The sequence below is a fragment of the Myotis brandtii genome, unplaced genomic scaffold (genome assembly GCF_000412655.1).
Source record: "Myotis brandtii unplaced genomic scaffold, ASM41265v1 scaffold670, whole genome shotgun sequence".
Lineage (NCBI taxonomy): Eukaryota > Metazoa > Chordata > Mammalia > Chiroptera > Vespertilionidae > Myotis > Myotis brandtii.
In genome coordinates this window covers 3,173,927-3,186,247 of record NW_005370611.1, presented here as the reverse complement: position 1 = coordinate 3,186,247, position 12,321 = coordinate 3,173,927, and the positions used below count along the sequence as shown (strand labels likewise).

Sequence of the window (12,321 nt, the reverse complement as noted above, 5' to 3'; positions counted from 1 at the left end):
ATTGTGGCACATTATACCACATATTCACATATTTTTGGCCTAAAGAAAGAAAGATAGTTGACCAAAAAAATCAATATTTAAGCTCTGTTTTCTTGTCTCTTATGTATTTTGGTTATCAATTATCCATTTAGAAAAATTCTAGTGACTACCTACAAGAGTTGACTAATGAATGTAATACATGATCTTTATAATGTTCATTTCATGTGTTTTATTTTTATTGATTTCAGAGAGGAAGGAAGAGGGGGAGAGAAATAGAAACAACAATGATGAGAGAGAATCATTGATCAATGCTCAACCCTGAGCCACACCAACCAGGCTGTTCATTTAGTTTTAAATCTTTATTAGATTATAGTTACAGTAGAATTGATCTGTGATCCTTCTGATATGCAAGGACTTTTTTCTTCTAGCAAAGATGAACTTCAAGATGACTAAGCAGAGAATACAATTAACTCCCTCAGATCCATAAAACCATTTCCATTAGTCTCACAGGGTTTGAAAATATGAAAATACATATGAGTGTAGCTGTTTGTAGTTTAAGAAGTATGCTTTTAAAGGCTTAATTTTATTATATCAATTACCCAAGCTATTGAAGTTTTTAAATCGTGCAAGAAGTTTATGAAGATACTTTATATTTCTGTAGCTTTAGTAAAATGGGCTAAGAAGTCATAGACATAGGTAGGAATTGCATTAATAAATATGCAGAAAATCCTAAGAGGAGAAAGAACGTCGGCATTTAAAAGTATATTGTTGCCTGGCCGGCATGGCTCAGTGGTTGAGAGTCAACCTATGAACCAGGAGGTCACTGTTCAGTTCCTGGTCAGGGCACATGCCTGGGTTGTGGGCTTGAGCCCCAGTGGAGGACATGCAGGAGACAGCCAATCAATGATTCTCTCTCCTCATTATTAATCTGTTAAGAGGTAATCCGCACTATTAACTGGTTAATTAATCCGCATTATTAACCGGTTAATAGTTAATCCACATTATTAACTGGTTAAGAGTTAATTCGCACTATTAACCGGTTAATAATTAATCCACATTATTAACTGTAACAATGCGGATTTTGTAAACAAAGAAAACATGATAATTGCAAGAGAAACATCAAAAGTGCTTTATTCAAAGTAATGTCCATCGCTAGCTACACATTTCCCCCATCTTTCAGGTAATTTGTGGATACCGTCCCAATAGAACTTTTCTTGTTTTGAGGCAGACCATTCAGAGACCCAATTTTCCACTTCTTCGTATGTTTTGAAGTGTTGCTCAGAAAGTACGTGTGCCATCCATCGGAACAAGTGGTAATCTGAAGGAGCAATACAACAAAATAGCATACATATCAACTCGCATATATATCAACATATGTATAACTCCATCTATTGAAAAAAATCCGCATTATTAACCGGTACACCTAGTAAGTCATAAATGAGATACGTGTTAGAAAACCCTAACACACAACCCTCTGAGGCAAATTTTATCACCTCCATTTTCAAGATGAAGGAACTGGCGTTAGTGTGGCTGCAACTTGAATTGGGGACTTTCTGACTTCAAAACCAGTGCCTCAAGCCTCTGCACTTAATGACTCATTCTTATGGCTAAATCAAACTCCTAGAGGGCATATACGTCATCAGTTTCTCTTAATTCATTAAATCAACAAATATTTACTGAGTATGTTATTAGTTACAAAGCTCTGCTTGGTAATGAGGGAAATAAAAATAAATAAAACTTACCTCATGCCTTTGACCAAATAGCTATAAGTGAGGAACATAGTGTCATGTTCTTCTTTGTAACCCTGAGAATGATTAGCCTGTTACTTATACTTGATGGACTGGCTTTCCCTATGCATAGTAATGGAGAATGTTGCCTCAGTCCTTCTCTGAGAGAGTCCTGAGCAGCCCAACCAGGTTGAACCTACAAAGCCCACTTCCTTCTGGGTTGTTCTGAACACCCAGAGGAGCTCACACAGTCCTGCAGCTGGGAAAGGGTCTTGCTGGAAACATTGGTGCCCCCAGAGTCCTCCTCCGTGTAATTGGCCCCAGAGCAGCAGAGACAGGATTTGCAGGGTAGAATTTGTTTGACATCAGGGTCTTTGTCCTTCGTGATACACTGGTAACCATTTAGAAAGACACATGGTAGCCCTAGCTGGTTTGGCTCACTGGATAGAGCGTTGGCCTGTGGACTGAAGGGTCCCGGGTTAGATTCTGGTCAAGGGCACCTGCCCAGGTTTCGGGCTCAGTCCCCATTGGGGGGCGTGCAGGAGGCAGCCGATCAATGATTCTTTCTCATCATTGATGTTTCTATCTCTTTCTCTCTCCCCCTCCCTCTCTGAAATCAATAAAAATATATTTTTTTTAAAAAAGAAAGACACAAGGTAGAAAACACAAGTTATATTTACCAGTATTTATCTTGGTGCAACACTAATAGATTTATTACTAATTAATGAGCTTTTCTTTCTCTTAGCTGAATTTTTTTTTTTTTTTTTTTTTTTTTTAGTATTAAGGGAGCTGCTTAGAAAGTTATCTTTAATGTATGTTATTACACTCAACAATATCCTTGTGGTTTGAAGAAGGCAGTGTCCCTTCCACTTAGCAGATTATGAAGTGGTAGCCAGGGCTGTAGATGGAAACCAGGGTGGGTGGGGACAGGCAGTATCAAAGGAAGAGCATTCGAGGAGAGGAATGGCCAGTAGGGTTAAATGTGTCAGTTGGGATGATTTCGGATGCAATTAATAGAAAATATCCTCTAAAACTAGATTAAACATTAAAGAAACACATTCTCTTACATAAAAGAGAGGAACAAGAGTAAAAGGAGGTGGTGTTGTGTTTTCTCTTCCCAATCATAGTTCTTTTCTATCTGAGCCAGTTTGGTTCATATGCACACCCTCGACCAACGCCAATCACCAGGGGAAAGCCAGGCTGCCTGGCCCAGAGGCTGTCTGCCCTTGAAGTTGAGGTCACCCTTCCCTGAAACACTTTAGGAGAAAATAGAAACCTGAATAAAATTGGGGTTTGGCTGTAAAGGAAGAATGGAGAAATAGAAGCTGGGTAGACAGCCAACAATGAGCACTACCAGTATCAAGTAAGACAGGGCTGGAGAAGCAGGTCGGATTTAGCAACATGAAGATAATTGGTTCCCTTGGGGAGAGACACTTGGTGGTGTGATGGCTGAGGATGGGTTGGGAGGTGAAATGTGGATAAACTGAGTGTAGACCGGCTCTTTCAAGAAGTTTTGCTGTGAAGAGGAGAGAGGGGACTGGTAGAAAGTGGAGGTAAGGAGCTGAGTAGAGGTATTTCTTTTAATGAGAGACTTGAACATTTTGAAAAATTAATGGAGGGATCCGGTTTAGAGGGACATGTTGCAAATGGCTTGCCTTTGCTCGCTGAGATTGCGGATCTTGCCCCACTGGGGACACCTGCAGGCAGAAATACTCACCCACCTGCACCGCACCTTCTTCAGCCAGTGCTGCAAGGACCTGGGCAGATCCTTGTTCTTAGAGCTTTTCTAAACTAGAAGTGACCCCTCTCTTCTCGTCAGACCTCAACACCCTTGACTATACTGTAGCTTCAGGGATGTTAATAGAATAAAATTATCTTGAAAACTCTACGCTGGTTGCCTTGATTGGGATCTGTCTGTTTTTTCTCCAAACCCCTCAGCCATTCATTTAGAGATTCTGGCACTGGATTACTTCTACAAAGAGTTATTATTTTGTTGTTATTTATTAATCCTCACCCGAGTATATTTTTTCCATTGTGGTGTGATGGCTGAGGATGGGTTGGGAGGTGAAATGTGGATAAACTGAGTGTAGACCGGCTCTTTCAAGAAGTTTTGCTGTGAAGAGGAGAGAGGGGACTGGTAGAAAGTGGAGGTAAGGAGCTGAGTAGAGGTATTTCTTTTAATGAGAGACTTGAACATTTTGAAAAATTAATGGAGGGATCCGGTTTAGAGGGACATGTTGCAAATGGCTTGCCTTTGCTCGCTGAGATTGCGGATCTTGCCCCACTGGGGACACCTGCAGGCAGAAATACTCACCCACCTGCACCGCACCTTCTTCAGCCAGTGCTGCAAGGACCTGGGCAGATCCTTGTTCTTAGAGCTTTTCTAAACTAGAAGTGACCCCTCTCTTCTCGTCAGACCTCAACACCCTTGACTATACTGTAGCTTCAGGGATGTTAATAGAATAAAATTATCTTGAAAACTCTACGCTGGTTGCCTTGATTGGTGTCTTGATTGGGATCTGTCTGTTCTTTCTCCAAACCCCTCAGCCATTCATTTAGAGATTATGGCACTGGATTACTTCTACAAAGAGTTATTATTTTGTTGTTATATATTAATCCTCACCCAAGGATGTTTTTTCCATTGATTTTTAGAGAAAGTAGAAGGGATGGAGAGAGACAGAGAGAGAGAGAGACACATTGGTTGCTTCCCCCATGCACCCTGCCCAGGGCCGGGGATTGAGCCTGCAACCAAGGTACGTGCACTCAACCAGAATTGAACCACAGCCCTTCAGTCCGAGGGCCGACACTCTAACCTCTCCCTATCCGTCACTGCCTGTCCATTTGGTCTATTCTTTAGGGCCTATCTGAAGTCCCATCTCCTACAGGAAACCTTTCCTTGACTTTGGCCTTATTCGGTTCAGTGTGTAGTCATGTTCTGTACATCCTACTTTGCACAGGGGTTTCATGTTTATGCCTGTTCATCTGTGAGGTCCTTGAGAGCAGGGACTGTGCCTTTTCCTTCTCCAGTACCACGCACAGGCTCTTGCCAGCACGGGTTCAGTTGTCACTGAATTGAACTGAGTCAGATCAGATTTCAGGGAGAGTTATGGTAATTTCCTTATCTCAATCAAGATGTTGACTTGAGTGACCAGAACAAAACTCACTGTAGGAGGTTCCAAATAGGTTAGGTATCACACATTCTTAAGATTTTGTTTCCTTTTTTTGAAGTCAGAAGAATCCTTTTCCACCTGACAACTGAAGCAGGAACTTTAACAGAGCGTTTGCTTATCTTCAACAGGCTGCACATTAAATGGCCAAGACGTGAGACTCACTGTCCACTACGAAAATGGGTTCACGATCTCCAGGGAAAATGGAGCCCCCAGCAGCTTGCTGTACCGCTACCCCTTCGAAAGGCTGAAAATGTCTGCTGATGACGGCATCAGAAATCTGTATCTGGATTTTGGTGGTCCTGAGGGAGAACTGGTGAGAGCGTTTCTGAAAAACATGTTTATTCTAATAGCTATTCTCTTTCTTATTTATTGTTTCTTACCCTCTTGCGTAGACATATTATGAACTGATAATCCACTTTTTTCCAGGAAACTGTTCTTCAGTTTTCAAGATGCAGTGGGTTTGGGTTCTTTTTTTTCCTTTCCCACATTTGGAAATTATTCCCTTTTTTAGAAGTATTTTTTTTAATCTTAGAAAGAAAAAATAGCCCTTTTAAGAAATAGGTTTTTATAAACAATAAGATATTAAATATTAAACATTTTAAATACTAAATAAATTCTAGTCATTGCTATTTAGCAGTTTCTTGGTATAAGAATTAAAAGTAAAAGGGTGTCTTGGTTGCTACAGAAATTCTGCTGATCAGAGAAAAAGATGCAGAGATATGTCCATACAGCCATCATTTTCTTTTTTACCTCCTTGTCCCTTAAAGGAAATTTCAACAGGAACTCATGATCCCCTTTAGAGAACTAGAGAAGTGTATTTCAGAAATCATAAATTGTGATAAAGGAGTAAAACAATGCCTTTTCTCTCTTATCAATATTGAGCCAGTAGTTCATGTCTTACATGTGAAATCTTATGTCCATTGACACAGTCACAACAGGTCTAAGTTGGAAAGCAGAATCTTGACGCTTTAGAACTGAAATAGATCTATTTTGAGCACACTGGCTAGAAATCTTACTTTAAATGATGAAGCTTTGGGAGACTATAGGTAGGCCATGAACCAGGGCTTTTCAAAAACCTGAAGCATTAGAGACAGTTAAAAGCTTCTATTAAATTAACTTCTATTAAAGTAACCAGTTATTAATATCAGTAGCCATATAGCAAGCAAGGTATTAGATTATCCCCAGCTATTTATATATTTTTAAGCCCTGCTTTACATTTAATGTATGCAAAGTTTAGTGAGGAATTTAATGCTCTATAACTATGCTCTTCAAGTCCTAGTTTTCTTTACAAGACATAATTAAGCCGTGTCCTATTCCTGGTATCTGTTATCAGTGCCACAGTGATTGACGGCTCTTGACTCATGCAGCCAGACCCCAGGTCTCCTATGCATCTGGTGCCAGGTGTCCAAATTAGAGGCCTGTGCTTAGGAAGGTATAATAACCCTCCTTACTAGCCTCAAGAGTTGTCATTTCCACCACAAACTTATATGAGGTGTCAAAATCATGCCATAGCCCTAGCCCATTTGGCTCAGTGGTTGAGTGTCGGTCCGAGGACTGAAGGGTCTCAGGTTCAATTCCAGTCAAGGGCATTCTGGTCAGTTGCGGTCTCCAGCCCGGTCGTGGGAGGCAACCAATCAATGTGTCTCTCTCACATCAATGTTTTTCTCTGTCTCTACCTCTCTCTTCCACTCTCTCTAAAAATCAATGGAAAAATATCCTCAGGTGAGGATTAACAACAACATCAAAAATCATACCATAGGTGGTGACAGTTCAGCTGAGCTTACTGTGGTTCCCACTCAGAAATGCATATAGTTACACTTAATGGTTTTCATATAGGATATTCCATTCTTTTAGATCCTCTACTTTTTAGTTCCATCAGGCATGGTGGAAGCCAGTATACCACCAAGTGTAATTGTGGATGGGAAACCTCAGACTAACGTTTAATTATAACATGGAAACTCCTAACTTCAGAGTACGCTTTCATTTGTGGCTTTCAGTTCCCAAGAGTTTCTGTAGCTCTGGCACATTCTTTATCTAAGTTCTTTTGAAAAAGTAGAACATCACATCTAAATTTGTTTCTTTTGCGTGCTTATTGGCGTGTCTGTGTATGGTAGTGATAATGTGCTTTCTCCACAGACCATGGACCTGCACTCTTGTCCGAAGCCGATTGTATTTGTGCTGCACACGTTCTTGTCGGCCAAAGTCACTCGCATGGGACTGCTTGTATGAGCAGCAAGAATCAGAAAAGAGCCTTGAATGTCACAAGAAGTATTTTCACCTCAAAAAAAAAAAAAATAGCACAAAAAGAAAGCTCTTTGCTCTCCTCCAGCACAGTGCCTTGACAAGGACCTGCGAATCACTGCTGAACCCCAACCACGTTTAAAGAGGAGCCTGCCTTTCACAAGCTACCGTGGCCAGAATTTCTAGGCTCTAATGAGCTCCAAAAGGAAGCTGTTGACTTATTGTTAGTTTCCTAATGTGGTTTCTAAGTAATTGGGTTTAATTCTCCTGTTAAGAAGGTGGCTCATTGTTTTTCTTTATGGACATAGTAAAATATCCAAGAAGTGGGGGTTTTTCTTCTTCCTGTAGGATTTATTTCAGACTAAGCTTTGATCTCTTGCTTAGGAAGACTGTCTCTTCCCAGGTGCTAGTTTCCAGCAGCCCCTGCTTCTTGGTCATTCCAGATACGTTGTACGTTGTGATGGAGTTTACTGTGCACACTTGCTCCTCCCGCCCTAGGAAGTCCTCGAGTTGTATCACCAAAGCGCTCTTCCATGTGTCCTGGCTCTCGCTAAGTCCCCCCACCCCCGCCATCCCTTCCCACTGCACCACCAGCTTTGCCATTTCTCAGTGCTAACGTTAGGACTTAGAACTTGCAGAATTTGATTTGCCTTGCCTTCCACTCCCTTTCTGGTGGTGACCAAGTTGAAGAGCAAGTCAGAACCACTGCATTGAAAGAAAATACTTGTTTGAGTTTTCTGATTTTACCTTTGGTAGGAGCCAGGGGATGTGGTAAGATTTATTTTAAAAGAAAATCCTTATTTTATTTTTTCCATGACCTAATAATTGATATTTGCTTTAATGAAAAAATCCTCATGTTAGCCTAAGCCATTTTTTATTGCTTACCAAATGTGCCTTTGGTTGGGGTTCGTGGAGCTTTATTATTTGAATAACTGGATATCACTGCCATCCCAGGGAGGTCATCTGTCCTGGTGTTAGAACAGCCTGCGGCAGCTCTCCTTAGTGCTGTCTTTTCTCGTGGGCAGAGATCATTGAGAAAGATACATCCTGAAGAGCAAGCTTGTTTCAAGAGGAGAATTTGTGGGTGAAGCCAGATTTGCAGCACAAATTGTCGAGTTGCTTTAGGCTCTGTTCCCCCATGTAGGACCCTGGCCCTAGCCCTCTCCCCATGCGGCAGCAGAGTGGTGTGGACAAGCAGCTGCTAGCTCCAGACTCAGTGTCACTTAGTAACCCCTCCTACAGTGAGCGGGGTGAGGAGACCATGGACGGAGGCCTGGGTTTTGCTAAGCACTGCCAGATGTCATCATTAGGACACATTACAGTAAGATTGCTGATTTTGTGGTACTGGAGAATACACTCAGTTGTTATTTATAATCATGAAGGAGGTGCATATCTGAAACCATTTAAAATAGTGTAATAGCTGTATAAGATGTCAACATCAGCACAGTCCCTGGAACTGAAAGAGAAGGTAATAGTGAGTTGGCTGTTCTCCGTGTTCTCTGAAGAAAGGTCTGGGGTTAGTTCTCATTTACTGTGTTTATCAGGAGTGCCTAGAGGATGTGAGCACTACAGAGGGTGGAGGAGGGCAGCACTCCCAATAGGAAAAGAAAGCACAGCGGTGTGTGCAGCACACAGCTATTTGGTGTGAGTGCAGACTGACACAGGTGGGATGTGAAAGAACCGACTCGAGCAGGAAGTTCTAGTTAGACATTGTGAGCCCATTGTCTTCACTCCTTCCCCGTGTTCAGTGAGATTAACCACAGGCAGAGGCTGGGGAGAGATATCTGTTCTTCCTCACCACTGGTCCCAAAAATGAACTGTCTGATCCTCTTAAAACTGGAAATTGAAATCTAGACTAGAATATGTCTTTCAAGAGCTTTTTATGTTTTGAAAATTCACAAGCCCAAGTTTGGTTCCATCTGGAGTAAGTTGACAAGTTAGGGAAGAAAAAAAAAATACCTTGAAGGTCCAGCTGTGATTTCTGGAAGAAGAATTTGAATACATAACCCTTAGATAGGGAAGCTTAGACCTTTGCAGTGAAAGTATTTATCTGAGAAGATGAACGATGTAGTCACAGACTTTTGCAGCAAAGCCATTTGGTTGAGGTTTTCTATTAGTGTGAAAGGCTAAGCCACTGAAAAGATTTTCAGGGGGAACTTCTGAGCCACCTGCTCAATGGTTATATGAAAAGATCTGTAAAAAAGGTGTAAATTAAACGTGGGAAGGAGAGGTAAGGCGGGTGTGCACTTCAACCCCTTTGTTCAAGCTTAAACTGCCATGGATAGCCCCAAGGTCCACAGGGTTTTTACTATTTAATAGGGTTTTGAGTCTTGATGTGGAGTGAATTGATGGGAGGTTTCCTGTGATCACTTGCGCCCCCAAAGAGCAAGAGCCCTTAAGCTGCTTGTTTAACAAACTTCAGCAGCTTTCCAACCATGGATGACCAGGTTGTTCTTCGATTAAGTGTGTTTGTGGGATTTTCAAACCACAAATGAAGTACTTTTTGTGAATGAGACAGCCTTGATAAATATGTGCATATCTTCGACCCACAGTTGGGAATATGAGGAGGGCTGACTCTATCCACTGCTCTACACTGTTTTATATAAGGGACTTGCGCATCCGTGGATTTGGGTCCTGCAACCAATCCCTAGTGAAAACCAAGGAACGAATGTAGTTAAGGTTTTAGGGAGCCAAAGTTAATTTGTGGATTTTCGACTGCCTGGGGAGTTGGCACCCCTAATCCCCACGTTCTTCAAGGATCAATTTGTACTTTGTATTTAGATGCCAAAATATGGCAAATTATTTTCAAATGATAGCTAAAAATAGGCATTTTTCATATTTCACATCTTTTACAGAACAGCTAATTTTTCATTTCTTTTTTATTCTGAATTAGGAAAATTATTGAGAATGTTGTGGGCTTCCAGGTGTAGAATGTAAAGGAATTGCAGAGTATTGTCCCCCTCATTCTGATGGACCACTTTCAGTGCCCCCCCAGGACCTGGGCCTAGACATCTTCTCCATATTCCACACAGATGCCTATCAAAGAAAAGGCTCAGTTATTATTTTTCTGAAAAAGGTAAGTTCTTTTCTGAAGTCATCAAATGAACCTTACCTGGAAATTAGTATCTAATATTTTATATGAAGAAATACTTTAATGTATGTTTATACAGTATTTATAAGATATTTGTAACTGTAAACTCACCTACCTAGTAGACAGAGTTTCAGGTTAAATATTGGGACATGTACAGGCAATCAAAATATTACTTTAAATGTCATTCACTTATTTTAAAGCTATGTTTTAGCACTTTTTATGCTAGGTAAGTCTGACAGTGCCTGTTTTTATCATCTGTAATCTCACAAACTTTGTTATTGAAATTGCATGGCAGGAGAGATTGAATTATTTATTTCTTACATTTTTATAAGTGGAAAAATCTCTCCAACCAACAAATGATTAAAGTTGTTACTGATTATTTGTTCTCTTATCCTCCTAAGCAGAATGATAACAAAGTTTTTTTTTCAGCTGATTAAATGCACTTAGCTAATAAACCAAAATTTATTTAAAAAAAAAAAAAAGCTGTGTGGAATCTGGATAAGATTATGTTTCTTCCAGAAAAACAAATTAGTGCAAATGCTTTTGATGGATAAGTGTGACCACTTTTGAGAAAAGGTTATGATAGATTTTTTTAATTTTCTGAGAACCTCCAGGTCTTCGTTTTTAATTTATATGCATGTGGGTAATTTGTGTGTGTTTTCAAAAACATGGAAGAATCTCCATATTTTTTAATGCAAATTATCTTGTAAGCTGCTATGCAAATTGTATTAAAAGGCCTACCTACTAAAAAAGTTAAACATTTTTGAAGCTTCAGGGAAGACCTGTAGACTTAAGCACTTTCTCTGCTTTTTTGTATCTTGTCTTAGATACGCTTTATTATGTTATTGTTTTCACTGGTTATAAGCTATTGATTGTACATAATATTTAAATCATCCAAATATCCAGCATACATTTCCATGTTGTTGCCATCCACTATCGACACCATGAGTGAAATGGCTGGTTGGAAAGCCAAAGTTCATGCTTTTACAATCCTTAATGAAGAAGTAAAATGCCAGATCTCTTTGGTCTCAAAACATTGTTCTGGTCTGATCTGACTATCTGTGTAAGAAGAGAGACTTCTTTAAATTTGGGATGCTTAAACTTTTAAGTTGAATTTGACTATAGTCATACTTTACTTATATATTTTTGTCAAGTATGTTATGTGGCAGGTGATATTATACTCTACCTTGAGTTTGGAAGTTTCTTTCAGTTAAATTTGAATTGTTATTATGGCCTCTGAAGATGAAGACAAAGGAATCTGCCATCTGCTGCCATTCTTTCTCTGTGTCTCGATTTTAATTGCTTGGAAATCTAGAATTATTTTGACTTTCTATATACCGTCTTTAAAAACCTACACAGCAGACTCCCCCCTCCCTTCCCCTTTTTAAGCTACATCTTCGTGCTGAGTATATAGACACTTGATAAATGTGTCATGTTAGTTCTAAAATAATTATGCTTTATATCAGGATTATGTTTTCTTGATCAATATAGCTATTCTCATGGTGAAATTTATTTTATACTAGTAATAGACTGCTTAAGTGGCTGATTTGAAAACCTTTCTCTAAAAAAACAAAATTATCTGGCAGATAATTGATATAAGTTCATCCTATGAAAGGATCAAATTTCAAGTTAAGGTAAAGTACAATAAGTAGGCATATAGAGCATATCTGTTTCCTTGTCTCTTTTGATACTAGCTAAACTGCCAACTGGAAGAATGATTGTTATATATCAACTAGAAAAATATTTTAACAAGATTTCTTCTATTGTTTCAAAACTGATAAACTTGAACTTAATCTCTTGCCATTTATTCTTCCTTTCCACTTCAGGTTCCTGAACCAAAGCATATTCTGGGTTTTTAAAGCAAATCTGCATTTGATATAATGCATAAATATGCCATTTGCAAATGATTGCTTGTTCTCCAATGAGCATTTGGTTTTATTCAACAAAAATCTATCATATGAACTGTAATCTTTGAATTGCCCAAAATAGATTGATTGAAACTAAAAACCTATAATAGAGAAATTGTCGATACTCTGTTATTCAGGGGTTGGACAGAAGTAGATTTACAGTTGTTCACAGAAGTAATACAATAATTAATAAATAATAATACAAG

At 39.5% G+C, this 12,321-nt stretch overlaps 1 protein-coding gene across 2 annotated transcripts in view; it reads left to right on the top strand.

The window, feature by feature from the left end:
- SNTB2 (syntrophin, beta 2 (dystrophin-associated protein A1, 59kDa, basic component 2)) overlaps nucleotides 1-12,001 on the top strand; it is a 61,306-nt gene extending 49,305 nt beyond the window's left edge. For both annotated transcript variants that reach the window (XM_014529179.1, XM_014529178.1), the window contains exons 6-7: nucleotides 5,005-5,189; nucleotides 7,013-12,001. In XM_014529179.1, the coding sequence (XP_014384665.1) occupies nucleotides 5,005-5,189; nucleotides 7,013-7,105 (278 nt within the window). In that variant the 3' untranslated portion in view covers nucleotides 7,106-12,001. The remainder of the gene's footprint in view (nucleotides 1-5,004; nucleotides 5,190-7,012) is intronic.
- The last annotated feature ends 320 nt before the right edge of the window (nucleotides 12,002-12,321 follow it).